This window comes from Pecten maximus, chromosome 2 (assembly GCF_902652985.1).
Source record: "Pecten maximus chromosome 2, xPecMax1.1, whole genome shotgun sequence".
NCBI lineage: Eukaryota > Metazoa > Mollusca > Bivalvia > Pectinida > Pectinidae > Pecten > Pecten maximus.
The window spans coordinates 45828455-45856190 of NC_047016.1; the positions used below are offsets into that span (position 1 = coordinate 45828455).

Below are 27736 nucleotides of genomic sequence, written 5' to 3' on the forward strand. Positions count from 1 at the left end.
CATAAATATATTTACCTGGAGTTATTCGCAAAGTTCAGGTTCATTTAGTCTTAACATTTCGCTAGCGTTATGTATTTCTCAAATCGTATGCATCTTCAAAACATCTACTGAATATATTTCCACATTTTCGGTAAAACTACTATATAAAACGAAGATGTTTTTGCAGGTAAATTATTTGAAGCGTAAGGCAATGGGGGCAGCCATATTTCATTGAAACAGACAGTAGATGGCGTATTGGTGAATGTGGTTACCAAATATGGTCATATTTCTCAGTCCAGTTCTTGATTGCAATAACCGAACATTAATGTTCGTTTAAAAATGGATTGTAACATAAATAAATATGAGTACACTGTATACATTAATATTCTTATGATGTATTATCGTTTTCGTAAAATATTATGCTGTCATTGTACGACTCCCGTGTGTAAATCGCGTATCTATGTCAAAGATGATTTTACGCATGAATTTTGTTTCGATCCGTAACTGTGCACAATATTGTTTATTAGATAAAGGAATAAGTGTTATCATGTACAATTAATTAATTTCTTTGTTATAATTTATTGCTTATTTTCGACTATGCTATCAAGAACCAGTTCTGCATGCATACAAACTTTGATAGTCGGGTGTTTTGTCTCCGTATACAAACGGACACGGATAAGTCGAACCATCGGATAAGTCGAATATTTTGCTCGGTCCCGTCGACTTCGACTTATCCGAGTTTTACTGTAGTTACCTATCAGGCTACATATCTATTTTCTTACTTCATAACATACTGGCCAATCAGTGGCTGCCAGACATTTTATCCCTGGCTCAACTTTCTATACAAAGGGGGTGTTTCAAAAATCTATTTTTTCAATTGGTTGGTTGTTCCCTATAGATCACCTTCCTGTAATGGGGCTAGGAATCTTGTTGTCTGTTTATCTTCTAATTTGTTCATTATTTCCTGCATTTCGTTTTCCAGAATATCAGAAACATGTCACTTTTTGGCGTGAAATCAAGTTTTGGCATATTTCCAATCTCTTCTATTGATAAAACATCATTTAAAACACTGTCTGTGTCCTTACTAAGTCCAGGATCACAACCTGACATATTGGATTGAGTGAGGAAAATCCCTGTATCACTGTCGGATGACATGGTGAATATGAATTTCCAGAACTGAACTGTGCACTCCAAAAGCATGCTTCATGCTTTCAGTCTATTAATGCTATTCATCACATATAACACAGGTAAAGGTAATACTACCTAATATGTTACCTTTGTCTGTTTGGCATGTAATGAATGACATTGATATGGTTGGACGCACACCGGTAGAACTACCCAGTTTATAGACAATAGGCTACAAATCTGGTTTATATTAAAAATAAAGGTGTTCTATATTAACATAAAAGGTTGCTATGTTTTAATTTAAGTTAGAGATAAGCCGAAAACTGTACAATATGTGTGAGAGAGAACAAATCTCGGCCCTAACGGGCCTCGATTCTGTTCTCTCTCACACATATTGTACAGTTTTTGGCTTATCTCCATAACATATTCAAGAAAACATGTACTGTATAACATATTTATCTGCTGACAACTTTCCAATAGCTGAGTATAGTTCTTTCCCTATTTCTTTAATGCTTGTGGAAGATTATTGATATACTTTTGAATGAGTAAAGCTGCTTGTAAACTTTGAAAAAAAAATCAACTGAAGGACAAATCGGTCTATTAACAGTTACATGTACAACCAGAGATAAAATCCATGATGTACAAAGCCTAAGTTTTTTTTATTAATATACTATAAGATGTTAATTAGGCTTAGCAAACATTAGTTTTATGACCCCTGGTAACATCGAAAATGCAAATATTTTACCTCCGATAGAAAACTGCTATCGCACTGTCAGTCACGCTGTCCGACGAGACATATATAGGCCTACAGTTTTGACAAACAAAACGTCAGTACATCAGTCACAGATCATAATCGTTAGATTATTTTCAAATAAACAAATAATAATCTTATTTGATAAAATCCTCATGAAAAACAGCAATGTAGTTTGTTACAACTTTCCTCCAATTCCTTTTGATATTTCTTGCGTATTCTAGCGACATTAGACATAACCGCCATTTTGGCCTATTTTAGTGATGATCACATGATTAGTCACGTGACAGCTGAAGTGTTTGGCTGCAAAGTTATTTATAGAATTGTAAACATTTGACTACGTAAACACGGTTGGTTTTAGGTTTAAATGAAATGTTCCTGCATATGAACTCAGGATGAACATATGAGTCTAAGACATGTGGATAGTTTCTTTGTGGACGCATGTAAATTTCTACGACGATTAAACTGATTTTTTTCACTTTTGTTTTCAAGGCAGGATTGAGACAGAACTACGTACGTAATCCTACGCACACAAAATTGCATATACTGACGAGGAAAATGTTTATGTTTAGAATCTTAAATAGTCTAGAACACGTACCCAACATTCATATTTTATTCTAAAGAATTGCAGTCAACACAGGAACCATCAGTTAAATCGTGTCAATAATTGCTGTTAAAAAAGGAACTATATTAGGCTGCGGATGTACATCATTTGTATTCCAGAAACGAGAAGTTGTTAGCCGGAAACAAAAGTATCACTAACAAAATTTACCCACCACGAATATAACGGCAGGTGCCAAAGGCATCCTGACGTTAAAAACTTGTATGATTTAAGAAATTATTATGTATAAGGTAATAGTGCACTATGGGAAATTCTAATATTAATTTGAATGGTAGTGACAGACACTAAGTTTAAAATTCTCAAAAAATTCTAGATAATATGATACAGTTATCAATTTTTCCATTCAGTGAGGTATAATAAATGTCTATTTCTTCAACCTTACCAGTTTTCGTATTAATCCAAAATATGTATATGTATTATTTGTATAAATCCATATCCCCCAAGCCCCTGTGTATAAATAGACCTACAATATGGGCCATGGACATTATGCCAGGTCCCTGCGAGTTTACCTAAGCAGTATTTTGATATAAAGACCTTCCCTACTCTGAACTGCCCCATCATATTAACTACATACATGTATATGACATTTGAAGGAATTCAATCTATTACCAGATATATACATGTACAGTGTATATGTAAAAACATTTAATTTGGGGTGGAATGGAATACAACATCTTGTCATTATATTCTGATAAAAAGTAGTAATAATTCTGTCAATGTGACATTCTGATGAAATGTATCAACACGTATTATCAAATACAACAGAAAAGACATTATGTGTTTTGTGACAGGCCACCAAGACGTGGAATTTTTATAACAGCCATCGTTACAATCACTGCACCAGGACTTGTCGTGTAAAAAGTACAACGAAAGCCAGCATCACCATAAACTGTGGATCTCTGGAATAATAAAACCGAGGTATTCTTGTGGTAATCTTCTGTCACACCAGGAACACTTTCCGGATTATCAGCAGAATATTTGAGGAGTTCCCAATAACACTTTAACATGTTGTTACATTGCGGACAATAACAAACATTTAACGGTCCTAGACAGATTACACCAAACGCATTAATGTGTCGTCTGCTCGATAAATGAAAAACCTACTTCTGCTTATATCACCGAAATGAATGATATATAGAGAATACATGGTCAGTGTCTTAAAATATAAGCTGTATTTTGGCGAGGGTAAAGAAAGACAAAAGTGGCGAGCCTTGGCGAGCCACTTTTGTCTTTCTGTCCCGAGCCAAAAATACAGCTTATATTTTAAGACACTGACCATGTATTCTATTTATCCTGCAACAGTCATACAAATAATCATCAAAAATAATCATTTTTAAGTGAAACGGTGTCAAAAATGACAGAAATATGTTCGCCTTTTAAACGTAGTTTCACTTTGAAGTAGGTCAGTCGAACTGACGCATGTGCTAGGATTCCAAAATACAGCTGTTTTCCGTCACTGCCGTATACAGCAAAAATATATACGGTGGGTGTATTCCGACAATGCGGTGGCAGTTGCAGGATAAATTCAGATACAGAAATGATTTTTTGGAGCGTAATTCAGAGTGATACAGAATGCTGGAGGAATTTTGATGACGGTGTCATTTATCAATGACTTTATTGGCTTAGTCAGTAGACTTTGTTATGCGAGATATTACAAACCTCTGCCTCATATTTACACAGTCATTAGGAAAATTGCTAATTCCAATAACCACAAGCTATAGGTAATAAACACAGGCCTGAAATGACAAATGGCACGCTGTTGTAACCCAGACAATGAGACCAACAAGATTTATACCAGACACAATTCCACATATCATAAAATGATCTATTTATAAATTTTAATCAACAAAATGTAGACTTTTGAAATTATTTCCATGGAGAGGCATTCTAATATATCAAATGTTTTGACCTTTGACCCTTCTTTTGACCTTGAACTTAGAACATGGACTTATAGTCAACGGGAGAGTTATATATGTGATGAGGTATATCGAGTCTGGATCAGTCAAGTTTTATCAAATCATTAACCGTACAAAAGTAAAACTGCCTGAAAATTATCACCATGATTTGACCTTTAACCTTTTCCTACGACCTTGATTTGGGGTCAATTCAATTCAAACACAACACTCAGATATGTGATACATCTATCAAAGAAGATATGTGAAAAAATGCTTACCCCTTTGTGGATCCTGGACAATTAAGGCATTTTTTAAGCATATATGTATTTATAATTATATACCAGCAGAAACTTGAGACTGACCGATAAACACACAGGCCTTGAAGTATATAATATACAATCCTAGTACTTCCATGTTTGTTCTAACAGAAGGGTCCAATCACAAAGCTAGAAAAAATACACCACTATAGAAATAATTCTGTTTCAGCAGTCAAATTACCTATCAAACACCTACACTACTGCAAATTTGTCTGGAAAAAATATCGCATCACACAAAAAAGGTTTAGTTCTAAAAAATACGTAAAATTGACATAACGAGTTGCTATTTTCGTGTGTCTCATGCATGTTGAGTCATTCCTCCGATGTGGAAATGTTAATTTTACACGACGACAAGATAATCAGGTTTCAGGGTCCTAGAGTGTTGGCTGGTGACTAACAGCAATCATTGTGTCGTCAATTTCAGATTGGCATAAAGTGGTTAGCTTTTTCAGTAATTAAGTCAATTGACACAATTATCCAAAATGGTCTTCCGATCAATACTATGACAGATATCAAATGTTCTCAGTTTTCATACATTCTAATCATTAAGAAATATTTTTCTTATTCAAACGCTCCTGTTTATATATAAACAAGATATTTCTTATAACAAGCCAAACCCCTACTCCGGCAGAAATCTTTCATAACATCCATCGGATATAATGTTAATGTTTATGAATAGTTTAGCCAGGTTTTGATCTTTTACAAATAAACGCAACCTGTTTTGGCTCACATGAAAATCATTCTAGTTACACAACACGCGTCTCATTCTTGAGAAAACAATCAAACGTTTGACATTTAGGGAAAAGTTTTTTTTGGGCAACAATGGCAACGGTCTTGCAACATAAACTGATTTAAACGTTCTAGCCTACCAGCTGTAAAATGGAAGGAGTACTCTGTAAGAACATGCTTCTCACCGTCATCATATCCTTAACAGTGTTTGATGTTAATACTTTAATGTCACATAATGAAATCAGTTTTGTTTTAAGTAGAATACAAACAATTGTTCTCAATTAGTAGACATTTTCCCCTTTAGCCTAGTGGTAGAATTTTATTCCTTATCACTGCCTATTACAGATTTGGTGCCATCGACTATTCCAAGTGTAATTAAGCTATAGGAAAATGAGAAGCTTCCTTAGAGCTAAAGAACCTGGGTTGTGGTTGTCTTTGGTGTCAAAGACTTTGTAGTCTTTGGTAGCAAAGACTTTTTTGTGATGGAGGGAGAAACGTAAAGGTCGAGAGTATAAGGTCACGTTAATAGCTCAGAGTAGCATGAATTTGCCTTTAGCCTAGTGGTAGGATGTTTGCCTTGAGAGCAAAATATCCTTAGTTCGAGCCCTAGCATGGGTAGGTTATTTTTCATTACTCCTTTCTATAACAGATTCGGTGCCGTTGACCACTCTAAGTGAAAGCTACAGGAGATTTGAGAAGCTTCCCTCAAGCTAAAGAACCAGGGTTGTGGTTGTCTTTGGTGGCAAAGACTTTGTGATGGAGGGAATAATGTAAAAGTTGAGAGTATTGGTCACCTTACTAGCTCAGACTGGAGGGAATTTCCCTCCAGATTAGTGGTAAGATTCAATCTCCTCTCGGAGATAATCAGCGAGAGGTCACTTGATTAAGTTTGAGTCCCAGTACAGGAAAGACATTTTGCATTACTCCTTCCTATTACACAAAGTATGTAGAAGTATGTAATTCATCAGAACCCAATAAAGAAACAAGCAGGGTAGCAATACATTTAAATTACAGAGAACATGTCTGAGAAAAGTGATCAGAATTTCGTAGCTAGCTGGCGTTAGTTTAATCGTAGCTAGTTGTGAATACTTGTGTGTTGGTGTCAACCATATACAGAAAATATTACACCATTCCTCCCTAAAATAGACTTCAACAATGGAAATGTCGGCGTCTAAAATGTCTTAAAAGAAGGAAACCTTTCAGGGGCTATAATAAACTGCAATACAGATGTTTTAAAATGCCATCACATGGCCACATCCGTGATTGTCAACAGAATTTAAATACCCATGTTCCTCTGGAGAAAACAATCTCATTTCGACAAACCCATTGCAACCATAGTTTGCAATAATGCAGATTCATTTAGAATGTATATACATGTTGTAGGAGCCTAAATTGTAAGATATACTACAGTAAAACTCCTCTAGTATATATATATATATGTTACTGCATGCATGTATATTATATATATAACATGCTATATAATCACTATTAAGTCGATTTTTAAACTGGATATTTTTCTTTATTTTCCCACCCCACATGGACATGAAGACTTTTTTATACATCACCATTTACCTGTAATGCAATGTACTTCAAAATCTATAAAATACAATTTTTTCTATTTTAAATTTTGTACAAGAAAAATCTAGAGAGAAACAAGGAGAACTTTGCAGAAAAACGGTGAGCCTAAAACGGAGATTCACTCAATGGTCCGATTTATTGGACAGCGTTGTTTACAAGTTTTGGCTATATGGACCTCGTGTATATGAATCTATTGGAAGTGTATTTAGATAATTCATCCTAAAACTTCAAGATGTCCAATGCTAGGTTATGTACCACCCTATAGTTGTTAGGGTGGTCAGGTGGCACAGTGGTTACACATTGGCCAAGGTGACCAGTGGTCAATGTCCTGATCAGATATGAAAAGGTGTGTGGGTTACCTGGCCGACTATGTGTGTTTTCTTTGGGTACTCCGGCTTCCCCCAACAGTAAAAACCCCCAGCATCGATATTATAATCTGGGCCAACAAAAGTGATTAATCTAAGTTGACATAACTAATGTCTCCCAATCGTTGCAAAATAAAGACATTTTAAAGTAGATGTTCACATGAGTCACATAATTTTATATATGTATGAAAAGCAGTTTTACTATGGTTTTCTATGATCCTTGGGGCCTTGAGAAATAATGTTATCTGAATTGGTGAATAACTTCGTCTGACCTATTTTGGTAAAACCAGTAATTTATGATGCATTGTAACTTGTCAATTCGAAGGATTTCTGAAGAACTATATAAGTCCTGTTGCCTGGATACCAGGCCTATAAGCTTGATTAAAGACAGACCCAGCTATCAAGATGGTCTTAATAAATATCCCTAACAGATCTTCAAGGTCAAAATGGCCATACGGCTTCAAAGATTCTAAAGCATTCCATCATTTGAAGCTGCAGTAGTTTGCCATCAACGATAATTATGGATGATAGATACAGGCCCCCTCTGCCTTATTTGTAAAATTCAGTCAAACCTGCCTTAGTATTGACCACCTGAATTAAGCGAACCCCTCTCAAAAGTGACCGTATTTTCCCCTCCCAATGTTATTTACTATACTAGTTACCTGAACCTGGATAAAGAGACCACCTGTCAATGTGACCGTTTTTATTACCTCCCTTGGAAGGTCACATATATGACAAGTTTGACTGTAACTATACAACTCAAATGTATTGTTTATAGAGACGGTGATTCTGATATTTTAGTTGAAGCTTTACATTGCTATCTTAGGGGTTTAATATTCTGTGTTGCTCAATAGCAGGGGAATTCATCCCTCTTCGATCAGTACAATACAGACACTGATGGCTGTACCATACAACCCACACGTTATTGAAGATCAGATGAAATAATGTCGGGAAGATTCACAATCAAATATTGGCACTGAAGGTCAGAGGTTCTCCAGACGCTAAATTAATGTCTTTATTATTCAGCCCAATAACGCTTATCCCATGGAATCACATACAGTTAGGTCATCCCTGTGGATGGACGTCTTGGATCAATATCATAAGTTCTTGGATGTGGTTTCGGGAATCAAACATACAATTTGTCATTTGTCATGGAATAATTACTTGACAGGCAGCTGAGTGGCCAATGGCTCCCAAACGTTTGTCTGAGTGTTATGAGAGATGAACTGGATTATGTCCGAACATCAAAATAACAACTGATTTGTTATAACCTATTTTTTATTCATCAGTTGTTTTTTTTTATTCATATAGAATCAGGGGTCATTCAGTGCTCTGGTTGTTTCATCAATTTACATCAATAGGACAAGCCATACATGTGTTGCCAAGTAAATGTTCATGCATAGTCAAGTATCAGTAGATATATATCACGGAGTCAAAAAGCTACGATGTTAAAGAATAGACAATAACTAGATTACTGCCAGACAGGGCAAGATTACGGGTGACCGAGTGTACATGACACGGTAGTAACACACACTTGTCTTTCAACTTAAGGTTTCTTCAGATTTTTTTGTGGTTTCTTTCCAAAGTAAAACCCCTCCCGCATAGTATAAATTAATATAATTTGTTTTGCATTTGTTGTCAAATATATAAATAGATAAATAAATAGAAAAAGCTTACATATTAATTTTTTTTTTAAATATACCAGTATATATATATATTGACATAAGGCTTATAATTATAGATAAATTAGATTGTCAATCCAATCAAAATCCAAACAACCTCCCTGTTTGCTGATTGTAATCTGATTGATTTTCCAGAATGATTTTTTTAAATTTCTGTGACATTTGTGCCTTTCTGTAAACAGCGAGCTCCGATTAGTTTACATTCCCGACATTATTTCATTTATTGATTTCAATATCCACTAATCTGTTTACAACCCAAAGTAAATTGTAGATCATATGTCTATTTATAGATCTCGGTAACAGCCTGGGATCGTGTGGGCGTGCTAAACATGCAATGTATTGATATTTTAAAGGAACACAACAGTTATACGCATCAGTTAGAACATCTTGTACTCAAAGGAATTCAGCAAACAGTTTTTAAAGCAGGATACATATTTTCATCTGTAACAAATTGCTATGTAATTTCTGTATCTACAAAGGAGGCATTTATGAAGTTTTCTGGGCACTTATTATAAGTTCCTTTAGGCCAACTTAAACTAAAACTGTGACATGCAACAGTTCCTCACTTAATGTGCGTGCCTGAGACATGTTTTTCTAAAGCAATAAAATAAACTCAAATTCATGTAGTACTTCCTATTTGCCTGAATGTACTTTCTTCAGTTTTTTTCAGGTTCTCAGGTTTTCAAATCTTGAAAGTTTTGAAAAGACACACAGATACCAATTGTCGCTTAATTAGAAGCAAAGATGCTGAACTATCCTAATGGTCTATACATGTATATAAAGATAGTGACCCTAGATACAGATGGTGTGTCAACTGTTAATAGTCCAAATATGAAACTGAACACCAATTCGTCTTTTGTGAATGAAAATTGATGACCATATTGAGGAAATTAGAATATTGTACAATATTTTAAAAAAAAAAATTTTTTTAATGAGGAATCTACTATACTTGATACATAATTAAACATGCGCACTGTAAATAGAAGTATATAAACAGGTGGTCAAGAAGCGGACACGCTTACAAGAAGACCGATAACTGCTATTGCTATATTGTATGTTACAGTACAATATGAAGGTGGCCGGATTATCTACTAGGAAAAAAGGAGACAATGAAATAATTCATGATTAGTGGTATTTGTAGAGGGACTGGACAGGGTTGATCATTGGTGACCAGGTAGCTCAATTGGTAGAGCATCCGCCTAGTGTTCGGAGGGTCCCGGGTTTGAACCCCAGTCTGGCTGCTACATTTTTTCCTTCTCCTGTTACAAAATTGGCACCCAGCTAAAATACCCACTGTGGTGGTATAAGGGTCTTGTGTGTCTTCGATGGCAAAGACTTGGAAAAAGTGAGGGATGTGTGTAGCTGGATTGGACTGGGTCGATTATCGGTGACCAGGTAGCTCAATTGGTAGAGCATCCGCCTAGTGTTCGGAATGTCCCGGGTTCGAACCCCGGTCTGGCTGCTACATTTTCTCCTTCTCCTGTTACACATCTATAATTAGTGGTATCTGCTATCAATTTTAGGCTTTTTAGAAGAAATTGTTAGCAAATTTGATCCCAGTAGTTTTGAATGTAGGTCAAGGTCCTCGAACAAACTCCATTACTTTCTGTCCTGAGTGGAAGCTATGCTAAATATCAAAGTTCTACATCTCATGGATCTTAATAAGAACTAGCTAGGCGACATTTCACGAAACTGTTGGTGGGGGTCAATCTCTCTTACTAATACTGAAAAGAAAGAATCTGGTCTGTGGCCCAAGATATCTCAACCTCAGTGAACAAGTGTGGCTGCTCAGCATTGCCGGAACAGACCTATGTTTGTTTTTCTCACATACAATACTTTAAAAAAAACAGGAGCAAATTGTAATTTGTTGTGAAGCCTTTTAATCCCAACATCATCAATGTCCCATAAAATGTATGTCAAAATTGATGATGTTATCAATTTGTGACATTATAAATATCCAATCCCTAGCAACCACAGGATCACCCTGTTATGTATGTGAGACAGAGTTATCCTATCCCTAGCAACAGAGTAATCCCATCCCCAGCAATGGAGTTATCCCATCCCTAGCAACAGAGTTATCCTATCCCCAGCAATGGAGTTATCCCATCCCTAGCAACAGAGTTATCCCATCCCCAGCAACAGAGTTATCCTATCCCTAGCAACAGAGTTATCCTATCCCTAGCAACAGAGTTATCCTATCCCTAGCAACAGAGTTATCCCATCCCTAGCAATGGAGTTATCCCATCCCTAGCAACAGAGTTATCCTATCCCTAGCAACGAAGTTATCCCATCCCTAGTAACTACAGAATCACTCTGTTATTTTTAGTAAGTGAGACATAGTTATCCCAACCCTAGCAACCACATGATGTGATGAACAGGTCTTCTTTCTGATGTTGCCCCCATCACAAGCTTTCCTGCACTATTCTCAACCCTAAACTTTCACTTGATTTGTTGCCAAGCAAAACCATTAGGACCACTTCTATGTGACGAGGTGACAGACACCAATAAATCTTACTCCCTTCACGGAGCAATTCTGAATTGCTTGAAATGACATTGATCAAATAAGTGGACGATTTCCCATAGAACAATATATATCGTACCATTGTTAGACATCTGAAAACTATAAACCAGACAAATTCAATTCTTCCCAACTCGATTTCTATGGCTCATAAATCTACCAGATTCAATTTTCCTGGGGTTACCTTGACGGCACATTAATACATTTAAATGATTAGGTCTGCTATAGCATCAGACCTTTAAAATGTCTTGGCAGGTCCTCGCAGGTTAAAAGCATTGTAACTTAAACCATCCATCGACTTGTTAAAGATAAATTAAAATGAATGTTTACCCTCAACAAAAACAGGAGTGTCCCTGTTGGAATCAGCAGATCGTTAAGATGACTACACATCCTTATTGGATTGATTGACAGCTGATTCAGAACATTTCTTTCCTGATAATTTAAAACATTTTGTGGTTATTTCAATAATATCTATGAAAACAATACTTTTTTTATAACTGACACTGAATGATTAAAACACTTTAAGCATGAAAACTGCGGCATACTCTACCTGACAATCCAGAAACATCACACAACATCCTCTCAAATGTTCTGTAAATATTGCAGGTTTTGTGTATAAGCTATTTCATAGAAATCCCCGTGGGACAAGCCATTTCCTAAACACATCACACCATACCACCATTTCCGTTGATCATAACTGGTAAATGTGTTGGTGTAGCATCCCTAAATGGTTTCTTGATAAACGCTACAGCGACGTCTGTCTGAAGTCCCACAAAACATTGCAAACGAGTAAACATGCTCAGCTTCCGAAGTCCTCTTCCCACAATCAATACATTTCCAAAGTGCAATTCCGTAGATTTTGTCAGCCGGGATTCTCGTTGACAAGTGAATTATGTATGACAGGCCAGACTTTTACGATTATTTATGATAACCTTCCAACGATTAAACAACTCAATGGCTTTATTTATGGCATTATTTGTTGATAAACAATGTATTCTATGTACAGTGATGTATGTTGTTATAAAGTATCATACAATACAATGTGTTATGTTTATATACAATGTATTGTATGTTAGTTATAAAATCTTCATGTCCCATCAACAATATCAAGGTCATTAGGGCTAAAAAAAACGTAGTGTTATTTGTTGTAATTATATAGTATTACGTTTACATGCAATGTGTTTTTACATTGTTTACTGTTTACATTTAATAATTCAGAATCATTTTATTACAATGAGCACACAGGGAATTGGGAAACAGACAAATCATACATACATATATATATATAATGTGTACCAGTATATATATATACAATGTATACCAGAATATATATATACAATAATGAATATTACTCCTGAACCAAGAAAAATGCATGACGGTTTAACTTTCAGCATCAGATATGGTCCTTATATGCAAATAAAGGTAGACCAAATGTGAGAAATGGACAAGACCAGACAATAAACGACCCATCACGATGACAGCAGATGTATCAAAATGGAATCTGAAATTCTTATAAACCTGGTACAAAATACAAATCTATCACACAATACAAGAATGCTGATTAATCTGAGTCCTGCTTCTGTAGTCTGTTTAGAATTCCGTACATGAACAGACAATCTGCCAGTACGAATCAATTCTGATGGCTTATATACACATCATAGTCCCATTGACTGACCTTGTCAGGTATGTCGCCTTCCTTAATTAAAACATCTCAACATCAGCAACCTTCTTTGTGGGACATACTGATGGTTTGTGTGTCACACTCAGCACAAATATACAATATTAGGGTTCTGGTAACATTGATGTATATACATTTTCATCTCTTTTCCTTATTGAGCCTTTCTATAGAATAGGCTGAGTAACACAGAACCATACTGAACTGTTTACTCGGACATTGGATCTCCCACCTCCCATACTTTCTATAGAATGTACAAGGTACTATGGTTTCTGACATTGGCCAGCTAGAATACAAGATTTTGGATTAGGGTTATCTGTGTTCCTGGGAAGGACCAACATTTTAAGGACTTCTCTATGATATCTCTTATACACCACAAAAATATCCACGGTTGTAAGGTGCTTACAGATGTTTGAAATCAAATTATGTTTCTAACTGATTAATACTACATAACCAATATAGGTACATGTACCGTCTCTTGACAGAGTATTACTAATGAAAACTTCAAAGTAAAATCAAATTCATTCATTTCAACTGCTAGTAATTACATCAATCCAACTGCTAGTAAATACATCAATCCAACTGCTAGTAATTACATCAATCCAACTGCTAGTAATTACATCAATTTCACTGCTAGTAAATACATCAATCCAACTGCTAGTAATTACATCAATCCAACTGCTAGTAATTACATCAATCCAACTGCTAGTAATTACATCAATTTCACTGCTAGTAATTACATCAATCCAACTGCTAGTAATTACATCAATCCAACTGCTAGTAATTACATCAATCCAACTGCTAGTAAATACATCAATCCAACTGCTAGTAATTACATCAATCCAACTGCTAGTAATTACATCAATCCAACTGCTAGTAAATACATCAATCCAACTGCTAGTAATTACATCAATCCAACTGCTAGTAATTACATCAATCCAACTGCTAGTAATTACATCAATCCAACTGCTAGTAATTACATCAATCCAACTGCTAGTAAATACATCAATCCAACTGCTAGTAATTACATCAATCCAACTGCTAGTAATTACATCAATCCAACTGCTAGTAAATACATCAATCCAACTGCTAGTAATTACATCAATCCAACTGCTAGTAAATACATCAATCCAACTGCCATAGGTTACTGGTAACCTAGCCTTTGGCATTCAGAATTTACTGAAAATAGTTTGAATACATTTTACTGCTAAAACCTAGAAATTGTAAATCATTTATCTGAGAAAATCTGATTATCAGTCAAACCACTCTGACACAGGCAAAATGTTTATTCTCTGTATAAAGTCAGATTATCAGTCAAACCACTCTGACACAGGCAAAATGTTTATGCTCTGTATAAAGTCAGATTAGACCGTCATGACTTCGAAATTGGGTCAAGTTCTTCCATTTGAAAAAAAAACTTAATTGGCTTTCACTCCATTATGCTGCTTACTGGTACTAAATAGCATGACACTCAACTTCTTAAGTTATAAAGATGTTGCTCAAACACAAAGCTGATTCTTGTGACCTTGAAAGTTAAATGGTGTATAGCTTAACCAAGCATTCAGCAAAATATCATGACTCTAGATATTTAATAATTTAGCAGTCAGGTCACTTCCAGGTATTTGACCCCTATGACTTTGAAAGTAGGTCATACAAGGTCATTCATTTGAACAAACATGGTAGCCCCTCATCCAATTATGCAATTAGTATGTCAATAAAAACTTAAGACCTCTCAAGTTCAAAATAAATAGTTGATGATAAATTATGTCTGACAAATGGATATATATACAAACAATTGATATTCAACAATGGAGAAAGCACACATTCCCTAGGTGAGCTAAATATCCTCTGACTCCACTGAGTATAGATTTACAATGAATTATTTCATTCTTTATGCAATCTAGCTATATAGTCTTTTAATAAACAAGAGGCCCATGGGCCTGAACAGTCACCTGTCGTGAGTTCTAATATATTTCAGTCAATTTGACATATTTTGGCCCCGCCCATCAGCCCATGGGATCAAGTAGGGCCAATTATACATGTGCATACCATCAAATTGCCATCCCATAATAATTATTTTAACCAAGTTCGAATAGCAATCCAACAAATCCTCAAAAATGTGATTTCCCTATATAAACTAAAGTAAATTTTACCCTCTCCCGGGGGAAATGTGACGCTCCAGGGTCATGAAATTCACACTTTTGGTAAAGCACCGTAAGGTCATTCCATCTATGAAGAGTATTCAATTCTTTTATCAAATTTGGGTATTGAGAAGATTTTTGAAATCTTAGTTAATTTGACCCCTGTTTGTCCTACACCTCAGACCCCTGAGGGTCAGGAACATACACCACTGAAATTGGGTCAGGGCTTTCTGAGAAAAAGTCAAACATATAAATTGGTTACGGACAGTCACAACAACGGACAAAAGGCGATTTGATTGATATCTCTTGGGACAACCTTCATGCATGTTTCAGATAACAAGAGGTCCATATGGGCCTTTACGGTCACTTGAGACTTAAATATATAACTATCTTCTATGCATTTACAATGTATTTCTAAAGCTCCTATGTAAATAGTAGTATAATCTTGCCACTCCTCATAATTCGAACCAAATTTGAATCATTTCCAGTAAAATGTGATATTCCAACATAAACTATAGTAAAGTTTAATTTAGCACCTCTCTAGGGGGAAACAGGAAACCTATGGGCCAGGAAATTTACAATTTTGATAAAGCACCTTAAGAACCATTCATCCATGAAGAGTATATCATTCTACCATATCTGGGTCTTAAGAGGAAGATTTTTTAAAAATATCTGTCAATCTGACCCCTTTAGGCCCACATCTCAGGCTCCTAAGGAGTAGATTTACAATTTTGGTGGACCTTTATAATTACCCATGGAAGGTTTCTGTAAAATTTCATCAAAAATAGTTCATTAGTTTTTGAGAAGAAGTCAAAAATGTGAAAATGTTAACTACCAACGGATGACACACGAAGCCGGAATGGATAATAAAATCCACTAGTTGAAACATATTTTAATAATCAAATAAAAATTTCTTTTAAGCAAAAACCATACTTGTAGGTTGAGTGACTTTATTGTCATTTTCATCTCAGGAAATGAATAAAACGCTTTCATAAAGTTGGAGCGCCGGGAATTTTATTGACAAATTCTCACAATTCAAATTACATGGAAATTGTTGACAGTGCAATTATTTTGTTGATTTATTCCCTGGTCCAATGATGGCTGTGATTCCAGAAATACGTCCTGTGCATGCACGTTCCAAATGTCGCTTTTAATTTCATGCTGTGATGCTTTCAATTTTGATGAAACCTTTCACACTTTCTGTCTTATCTCTCGTGCACAATCTAAGCAAGCTCAAACGTTAACCTTTTCATTTTACTTTGTCTCGTTCTACATTCTAAAATCAATAAAAGATCTGGTTACATATTTACATCAAACAAACCCTCCCGGTACAGTTCCAATACATGGCTATATAGCTATCTTTAGCAGCAGAAATGACAGCAGTTTTTATACAGTTTCAATTGGTGATGGGCATTAAACAAGAAACAAATTCGATTTCAGCATTTCCTGAATTATGTATTGCCAAATAAAACAAGTCAGTACAACAGGGTGCATGAATATTTCTTCTGAGGTTTTCCTAGTTATAACAGGGCATCACTACGCTGGACTTAGACTTGGTTAGTTTTGGTTTATTTACTTTAATGTCCTATTAACAGCCAGGGTCATTTAAGGACGTGCCAGGTTTTGGAGGTGGAAGAAAGCCGGAGAAAAACCACCCGCCTATGGTCAGTACCTGGCAACTGTCCAACAAAGGTTTTGAACTCGCAACCCAGAGGTGGAGGGCTAGTGATAAAGTGTCGAGAAACCTTAACCACTCGGCCGCTGCGGCCCCCACTTGGTTATATATAGACTAACATTTCATTTTAAATACATGTAAAAGAAAATTTTGACTTTTTTTTTCAAAGTTTCCTCCGCGATCCATATTTATGTATGCACTACAGCACCCTTTAAAGGTAGTTATAGACAATGTACTCAACACACGATTAGGTGAGTATCAAGGTAGTTATAGACAGGTACTTAACACACAATCAGGTGAGTATCAAGGTAGTTATAGACAATGTACTCAACACACGATTAGGTGAGTATCAAGGTAGTTATAGACAATGTACTCAACACAATCAGGTGAGTATCAAGGTAGCTATAGACAATGTACTCAACACAATAAGGTGAGTATGAAGGTAGTTATAGACAATGTACTCAACACACGATTAGGTGAGTATGAAGGTAGTTATAGACAATATACTCGACACAATCAGGTGAGTATCAAGGTAGCTATAGACAATGTACTCAACACAATCAGGTGAGTATGAAGGTAGTTATAGACAATGTACTCAACACACGGTTAGGTGAGTATGAAGGTAGTTATAGACAATGTACTCAACACACAATCAGGTGAGTATGAAGGTAGTTATAGACAATGTACTCAACACAATCAGGTGAGTATGAAGGTAGTTATAGACAATGTACTCAACACAATCAGGTGAGTATGAAGGTAGTTATAGACAATGTACTCAACACAATCAGGTGAGTATGAAGGTAGTTATAGACAATATACTCGACACAATCAGGTGAGTATGAAGGTAGTTATAGACAATGTACTCAACACACGGTTAGGTGAGTATTAAGGTAGCTACACAGTTAATTTCTGTTGGTACTATACAAGGATATGTGTGCTGGAGATTCAGCATATATGTAGGTATTCTGCTAATCTATATGTCTGTATTTCTAACAGCTCCTTTATAGAACACCACAATAAGGGCAATCTCTCACCACCCAGAGAGACTGATTACCTCTCAATCACAGCTGTAGGAAGATCACAGTTGGATCATAGGGTGAATTCAGGTATTAGTTAGTCGTATAGGTGATAAAGCAGTTGACCTCCAAAATAGTATTCAGTCAATATGCTGGTACGTACTGTACACTTCCAACCAACTATAAGATATACACATTGCAGTCTGTATGCATGAGATGTCGGTAGATACAGCAGCTGGCGTACAGAATCAATTAATCTGACGGGACACAATAAAGTTGCTTCTCAGCAGGAATATTAATGTCAAATTCACACGAAATAAATATTATCTATTAAAACCTGTATACATATAAAATCCATTGATTATTTTTTTTTAACAAGTAGTGGTCTGCAGACAAAGCACTGTATACATTAATATAATGTCAAACATCAGCAGATTTGTTTATATTTCAAATCTAATATTGATTGATGTGACATCCAGACAGCTGTCAGAAGTAGGTCATTAGTACAGGTATGTGTTATACCACTTCCATACATATCCTAATGTTTTCAAAACAAAAGCAAAATCAGAAAGGGGATGGGGCTTACTGAATGTAAGCCCATTGTAAACGACTTTATAAGGGGAGGGGGGCTTATTACTGAATGTAAGCCCATTGTAAACGACTTTATAAGGGGAGGGGGGCTTATTACTGAATGTAAGCCTATTGCAAACAACTTTATATAGGGAAAGGGGCTTATTACTGAATGTAAGCCCATTGCAAACAACTTTATAAGGGGAGGGGGCTTATTACTGAATGTAAGTCTATTGTAAACAACTTTTATAAGGGGAGGGGGCTTATTACTGAATGTAAGTCTATTGCAAACAACTTTATATAGGGAAAGGGGCTTATTACTGAATGTAAGCCCATTGCAAACAACTTTATAAGGGGAGAGGGCTTATTACTGAATTTAAGCCTATTGTAAACTAAACAACTTTATAAGGGGAGAGGGCTTATTACTGAATGTAAGCCTATTGCAAACAACTTTATAAGAAGGGGAGAGGGCTTATTACTGAATGTAAGCCTATTGCAAACAACTTTATAAGGGGAGAGGGCTTATTTCGAAGCAGGGACTAGTAGCCTGTCGTGTACAGTGGAAAGGTGTTTAAACAAGGATTCACTTTATATGTGGTCTAGTTAGATTGTTGACTTATATATCAATGCTGGTATTATATAGTATCCACTGTACATCTGGTTTTAACCTGATTTATTGTAGATCTTTACTAAATTAAATGAATCATTTGTTTTAAGCATCATGTTTGTCAAGTTTATCTACTATTCCATTTTTACTTTCCTAGTACATGATTAATTTAACAATGCAATGAGCGGATTTAAAAAAAAAAAGACAAATTAAAGTTCAAAATACAACTGTAAAATCATTTTGTAAGGATTTTCAGTAATTTTGTGATATACCATCTTTTACTAAAATAAGCACCCAGAATTGAAATGGATTAAATTCAATAATAATGTGATTTATTGAAGAAAGTGATTACAGTATATTTCTGAGATTATACATGTATCTTTGAGAGAATGAAATGAATCAAATCACAAAATTAAAAGTGTAAAAAAGCAACATTTTAACATCATGTCTAAAATATTTTCATCAAAGAAATATCACAGCTATATTTCTGGGATTATACACAAATATCTCAAGGGATATGATACAAAAGAAATTTTGTGCACATTAATTAAATTGTGGGGAAAATGCCAGATTTCAACTTTAACTAAAAATGTCAAAATTACAAATTCGTGATTCAAACCTTCTGTTAAGGGAGCAAGAGGCCCAATGGACCTGTATTACTCATCCAATTCCAAAGCAACTTTGAAGTTCAATTTAGGTCATTTATACAAATACTAAACTGATCACCACTTCATTCCAACAAATGTTGGAGCCCTTCATTTCAGCATACTTTTATCCAAATATCAGGACTCTGTGTCTCTTGGTGATCGAGAAATCATTGTTTAAATATCTTAACACATCTGATACCTGTAACCTTGATTAGAGGTCAAGGTCTTTCATTGAAACAAAACTGGTAGCCTTTTAGCTCAGCACAATATCAGGTCTCTGTACCTCTTGGTTATTGAGAAGAAGTTGTTTAAGGATTTCAGCCTACTAGTATTTGACAAACCTGTAATTTTGGATGTAGGTCATGGTCATCCATTCAAATATAAATTCTGCCTCCAGATGTCCATTTTTTCTTTCATTTACTTAATTGAACAATCTTGTGTCTAGTTCGACTAGGAAAATATTTTCATATAAAGAGTTCTATGTAATGGCAACAATTTGAGAGAGTGATGTGAAAATATGACACATTAAGATCCTCGAGTGATCTAATTCTTGACATTCACCATGGAATTACCTTTATTTGTTCTATGTTTAAGTTTTCTCTAATGAAATGATCTCATAACAATAACATACATATGAGAAATCTAAGAGATATTAGAGAAAAATTTTAAAAGCAACTACCAACAATTTTCATTTTTGTATCAGACTCAATATCAAATTTGCATAGCTAGGGACCAAAGGAAGCCTAAATATGAAGTTTGAGACAATGGGAATCTACAAATGTCCTTTACGTTTGACCCAGTGACCTTGACCTTAGGAAAGTTGATTTTGATTAATTCTGACCAACTTTTGTTAATTAACAAAATTTTCATCAGTGAAAAGATGCCAACTTTGACCTTGACCTCTGGCACCATCACCTTGACATTTGGTCAGTTGACTCTTAGTTTGTTCAATTCAGAACAACTTTGCTTCAAAATGTCATAGCAAAATGTTCATCAGTAAAAAGATACAAAATTTGACCTTACCCGCTTTTCCTAGATACGTCCAGAAAGATAATGTCACATCTGTATAATGTCGCGTTCCTGTTTCACTACCACGGTTAGATGACACAAGTCTGATAAATGTCACAAAGGCACTGCATTACAATCCTGTCAAATGAAACAACAGAAACTAAATGCCAGTTTATCGTATCAATCAATTTTAGCATTGGTCCAAGTTAAATCCAATTTTCATGGTTTTAGGAGTACAGCAAGCCAGCTAGTGAAACAAAACATGCCCCTCCCATGCCAAAATGGCATAACTATATATAGCTGTATCAAAATGCATACAAATATGGATTTAATTCCTTGATTCCGTATGTTGATCACTATGACCCATCCCATCATCAGGGTTTTGGAAGGACAGGGGCTATGGGCCATAGGGGCATACAAATTCTTTATGGCCCATAAAAATTTGAAAGTCTAACATAGACAAAGAGAAAAAGGCCCATAAGAATGTTTAAAACTGTGGTAAATGGCCCATACAAAGACTTGGCCTTCCCAATCCCTGCCCATCACATCATCAGCCCCACCCTATTATTCAAAAAGGGTAGCTAAAAAAAACAGAGGAGATATCCCAGAGGCAACATATCATGACCACCATTGATATGTATAATGTTTGACTTTTATAGCTCATATGTTGTATCATGAAGGTGGTGTTCCAGTGCCTAAGGAACACTGCCAATTTTCAGCCCTATAAATAAATGTCTTGTGATGATGTAAAGGTGGTCATTATTTTTTCACAGTCACTAAAAGAGTTTAAGTGGCACAAGGTTATCTGGCTTACAACGCTGATGCTCTATATAAGCTTCAATGAGTTAATAATTAAGACAAATTAAGAAAGTAAATTTTCTATTTGAACAGGATTTCAATGTTATATATGTTGATATCAGTAACAATATTAAAAATTAATTTATGCATCAAGAAGAAATCATAATTAATATAACAATAATTTGACAGATGTTTTGTGAGTTTTGTTATATGCCCCATTCTTTGTACATTCTGTTATTAATCATTATTATAGACCAGTACCCAATAAGTCATTTATGGTTCATTTTATAGCATGTTGACTTCAAAAAATGAAAAACCAGAAAAATGTAAAATTAAATGAGATGAAAACATAAAAATATCATGTTTCTTACACTTTTGTTGTGAACTGATTGCTTTAGTCACTTTTTTCAAATAATTACAAGACAACTGCGTAGCAGATATACCTATACAGGAGCACCAGCAAATCAGGCAACGTACAAATCTATAATCTGACCAATGGATACAAAAGTAAACAAAAGAAACATACCTGGCCACAAAAACCAGTGCACATATAAAAACAAATTTAATGTCTGATATTAATCTTGTGAGTGGGTGAAATGAAAAATTGTTTTTTAAGGACACACTTTTCAGTGAGTTTGTTGAATATCTCTGTCACAATTTTTGGTACTTGCACTCTTTCATGCTCATGTTCCGATGCTTAGATAAAAAGTTTCACTATTTCATTTCAAATGCACCACATACAGAATGTATCTTGCTTCTTTCTATCAAACAAGGCAGCTGTGTCCCGATTCATCATCAAAATGATGTTTATCTGCAGACGATACAACAATGCAATATTACTTACTAAACAGAGTGAACATGAATACTGAATAATTGCAATGATGAAATTCCTCAAATACGACTGAAAATGAACCAGTAGTCCTAAAAACAATAATTTCACCAATCAACTTACATGCTTGGTCGTCCATTTTTTCGTCATGCATGAGAAAAAAAGTGACATGACCTCGCTTGTTTGTTTACAGTTGTCCTAATTGTGTGGTCAGATTTTACTATATAAATAAATCTGACTAAGTCTGATTTACTGGTGCTCCTACACCTGTACAGAGTGTCCCTTATCGAAAATATTTTATAAATCAGTGGGCAAAACCTAATGGAAAAGCATATTTTTTCTTCATAACTTGGAAATATCAAAGCTGCATTATGTAAATACATATGTGTAAAAATAATGCTGATCATAATATACAAATGAGTGCATCACATGATCCAAAATAAACACAGATGTCGTCCGGCGTTCACTATGATAATGTGTACATAGGAGAGTGATCAAATCGACAGGTTATATTGACAGACACAATTACCGCAACAGGTCAGATAAGATATGGATATTATTTAACGACTTACACATAATGACATCAGGTTGGTGTGGTTTATACAAAGGTTTTTCATCAGTCAAATGACATTTTTGTGAAACCAACAGAAAGTATTCAAACTACCAGTAGGCATATATCCATCCCTATCAGGAGTAGGCTGTCACTTCGTGGGCTCACCGTCTCGAGATCGGCGGAAGTAAATAATGCTAATCAACACTGTGACCAATGATAACCTCAGAGACTATCCGAATGAAATCTGACTCAGGCAATCTGCATCACTTCTATGTTTTATCTTAGCGTTCGATTACATTTACACATCAAGAACGAATTTGACACTGTTCAATTTTTTTTCCAGTCGGCAAGAAAGAACATTCGATTTAGTAAGTTGGTAAACACTATTTATCTGTGTATCTATTCTACAGCAAGTCAGTAACAATTTAAAGCACACAGGGGCATTGTAAAGCTTGAAATCAAATGATTGCGAAAGCAGTTGGGGGCATGATAAGAAGTGTTCATTAATCGCAAAATATATACTGAAAAGAACGTGATTCATCATTCAGACCTGGAGCACAGGTACTTGGGGTAAGAAATTATATATGGTAAATATATACTACGTTATATAGCCTCGTATTACTTTATCAAATGGAGCTCCATTTTATATAGTAATACGAGGCTATATAGTATATATATACCATATATAATTTCTTAACCCAAGTACCTGTGACCTGGAGTCTGTTCGTTTATGGTTCTGTTTTTAAATGTCTCATTTCAGGCATATATCTTGACGGACTTTCAGTTGTTAGTATAGGCCGTGACGGTCTTTGTCAAGTCTCGTCTGAAAATAATATAAAATCATCAGGTCCGTATATATTTCATAAACGAACAACCCTGATCCAATTGCAACTTGTCCAACCGTTTGGCCCACACACAAAAAAAACGGCCGTTATTATACTGTTCTAATCTATTTCTATGATTTCACGCAGATATGTTGTCCTTACCATTAACTCAATGGAAATATGATTATTACCAAATATGATAGGTCAGACTACTTTATAGACTCGCTTTCTATGATATCGCGGGTTCTATATGGTATCACGGTACTGAATGTTTATAACGTCTGCACATATGCATCGCCGCGATTCGCGGTACCTGCTGACATTTTCGAAATTTTACTATGATTAGAAGGATTTCGGGAATGTGACGACAAGAAAATTAAATTGGAAATATCAAACAGTTTGGTGAATACATACATTTTACTAGCCCGAGTTTTCTCTGGCCCTGACACCATGTCTGGTGTAGGGCCAGAGCACACTACTGTATGAAAACATTGAATTATCCGACACCGTTTGGTGTTGCTAAGAATTTGGTGTACAATAAAATACAATAAAATCGGGTGTGACATAACACCTACCCTACATAATAATATGGATAAATGAGATATTTATTTACCCCAGAACACCCATTTAGTGTTTTATCCATTCTTTCATTATTCATTCTATGAAAGTGATATTTTTAGCCCACCATCATCAGATGGTGGGCTGTTCAAATCGCCCTGCGTCCGTGGTCCGTCGTCCGTCCGTCCCTCCGTCCGTCCGTCCGTCCGTCCCTCCGTCCCTCCGTCCGTAAACAATTCTTGTTATCGCTATTTCTCAGAAAGTACTGAAGGGATCTTTCTCAAATTTCATATGTAGGTTCCCCTTGGTGCCTAGTTATGCATATTGCGTTTTGAGACCAATCAGAAAACAAAATGGCCGACAGGCTGCCATCTTGGATTTTGACAATTGAAGTTTGTTATCGCTATTTCTGAGAAAGTACTGAAGGGATCTTTCTCAAATTTCACATGAAGGTTCCCCTTGGTACTTAGTTATGCATATTGCGTTTTGAGACCAATCGGATAACAACATGGCCGACAGGCAGCCATCTTGGATTTTGACAATTGAAGTTTGTTATCGCTATTTCTGAGAAAGTACTGAAGGGATCTTTCTCAAATTTAATATGAAGGTTCCCCTTGGTGCCTAGTTATGCATATTGCGTTTTGAGACCAATCGGATAACAACATGGCCGACAGGCAGCCATCTTGGATTTTGACAATTGAAGTTTGTTATCGCTATTTCTGAGAAAGTACTGAATGGATCTTTCTCAAATTTCATATGAAGGTTCCCCTTGGTGCCTAGTTATGCATATTGCGTTTTGAGACCTATCGGATAACAACATGGCCGACAGGCAGCCATCTTGGATTTTGACAATTGAAGTTTGTTATCGCTATTTCTGAGAAAGTACTGAAGGGATCTTTCTCAAATTTCATATGTAGGTTCCCCTTGGTGCCTAGTTATGCATATTGCGATTTGAGACCAATCGGAAAACAAAATGGCCGACAGGCAGCCATCTTGGATTTTGACAATTGAAGATTGTTATCGCTATTTCTGAGAAAGTACTGAAGGGATCTTTCTCAAATTTCATATGTAGGTTCCCCTTGGTGCCTAGTTATGCATATTGCGATTTGAGACCAATCAGAAAACAACATGGCCGACAGACCGCCATCTTGGATTTTAACAATTGAAGTTTGTTATCTCTATTTCTCAAAGTACTGAATGGATCTTTCTCAAATTTCATAAGTAGGTTCCCCTTGGTCCCTTGTATTGCATTTTTGGACCAGTCTGTCCTGAAAACAACCTGGCAAACAAACAGCCATTATCGTTAAATCTCAAATTTCTTATATAGCTAGGATTCCCTTGTTTGAAAAGTACTGGAGGGATGTCTCAATTTGCACAGATTAGTAAAATGAAGGGAAAAGTAGAGAAAAGATCAATCTGACATGGAACCTATGAAGATCATTCAATGGTGGGCGCCAAGATCCCTCTGGGATCTCTTGTTCTCTAGTGAAAAATATCACTTTTGAATAGTAAAAGCTGACCCAGGGGCCCGTATATTTCGCTATAAAAATGTAATAGATAGAATATCTTACAGTATCATAATTTAAACCAAATATATTTCACTCATGGTGCTGATATTCTGATATTTTTCACTCGTGCTACGCACTCAAAATATAAGCCCCCACTCAAAAATATTTGATATTACTAAAGACACTGTTAGATATCCTCTATGTATCCATATTTTCATTGATGAAGCACCAACTCATATGATTATTTTGAATATAATTATTCAAAAGTTATATATCTAATGTAGTGTTAAAATTATTTAGGCCATCTTAGTTATAGATTCTAATTTCTTTTCTTCTAAGATGGTGAATCTGACCTGGAAAAGTTGGTACTGTGGAACATAGTCATTTCTCAGATGATATGGTGAAGCATTACAGAAAAGTAATTAGTGTCTGTACTTAATTTTGACCATTTATATTATGGAGGACGCTAGGGATGATGCTACAGAAAAACAAAAGGATTCAGCAGAGCAACAATCAAAACTTCACAAGTCTGTTCTTCCATTGAGTGATATTCCAGAGGACCCGAAAGAAGATAGAAACAGTAAAGAGCTTGATCATAGTCTCGATGAAATGGAAATGAAAGATGAAAGCAAAAATCTTATCAATTCAAAAAATACAAACAACGTAAGGTCCAAGGGAGATAACTTGAATAGAAGTACAGAAATAATTACCATAGAACCGGTTGAAATAGAAATGGAACATCTTCCTTCTTCAAAAAGTGAAAATGACGAAGAGTCAAGTGAGATTCTCAGCAAGAAAAGTGGTCCACATGTTGCCTTATTTTCCGTGATTTGTATCCCAGCAGGCCTTCATAGCTTCCCTCTGTGTCGCATTCTACTATGGAGCTTCATCATGGTACAACCTTTATCTTTACTTCAGTGAGGAAAAAACTATCTGGCACAAGGTGACCATTTGTCCAGTCCTGATTTTATCATTTCCATTCACTGTGGGATTGTCTTCGATTGGTGTTGCTGTTTTTGCTGCATTTGTTCAGCTTTCATGGTTTTACCTTAGCTGGCATGCAGAGTTCTTGGACTTTGAAAAAGGTTTTTACGGCTGGTTTTGCAATAAGATTGGGCTGCCACAATGTTGTCCATATGAATTAATTATTCTTAATAATGAATCTGAGTTTAGAGCCTATGAGAACTTCATTGTAATTGAAAAATGTATTAAATATTTATATTTTGTTGCATACTATTTATCAAATGCTTTTTTACATACATATATTTAAAACTGATCATGAATTACTTCTTGTTTTTGTTTACATTTGTCATTATACATTTATGTGTAAACATTTTTCATCTGATTGAAATTTCTGGTCATTTTAAAAATGGTATCAAGCTAACTGCTTGAAGAAATTGATAAGGGTATTAGAGTTGAACCTCATTAAAACTCATTGGCTTTTGTAGGAGTTGATTTCTACAACAGAATTTTTTTCCCTTCCTGTATTTAAACTCCTGAAGAGTCTTGTCTAGAAAAAAAGTCATGGAAAATGTTCCTTAAATATATATATAAGTACAATCAGAAAACTATCTGTAAAACTGTAACACACCTGTTCATTAGTCAAGAATCAAACATTTTAAAGAGAGGAAATAATTGGAAATTATTAGACAACAATTATGAAGTTTTGTTTCATTTATCTGCAAAATCAATGTTATTATTCAATATATGTACATGTGTCTTTCATTTTTAGAAATTTGCATTGGAAAATGTTTTTCTCTGTGATC

At 35.4% G+C, this 27736-nt stretch overlaps 2 protein-coding genes across 6 annotated transcripts in view; one reads left to right on the forward strand and one right to left on the reverse strand.

Moving 5' to 3' along the window:
- The window catches only part of LOC117322251 (TBC1 domain family member 5-like), a 70796-nt gene extending 47558 nt beyond the window's left edge, over window positions 1-23238 (reverse strand). For all 5 annotated transcript variants that reach the window (XM_033877054.1, XM_033877051.1, XM_033877053.1 and 2 more), the window contains exons 1-2: window positions 23100-23238; window positions 20916-21038 (exon numbers count right to left, since the gene is read on the reverse strand). The gene's annotated coding sequence lies outside the window, so the exon portion shown is untranslated. The remainder of the gene's footprint in view (window positions 1-20915; window positions 21039-23099) is intronic.
- Window positions 23239-23401: 163 nt separating this feature from the next.
- LOC117322256 lies at window positions 23402-26933 on the forward strand. The gene is made up of 2 exons (XM_033877059.1): window positions 23402-23448; window positions 26310-26933. Exon 2 carries the CDS (start codon window positions 26427-26429, stop codon window positions 26889-26891), a length of 465 nt encoding a protein of 154 aa, XP_033732950.1. The 5' UTR covers window positions 23402-23448; window positions 26310-26426; the 3' UTR covers window positions 26892-26933.
- Window positions 26934-27736: the final 803 nt, after the last annotated feature.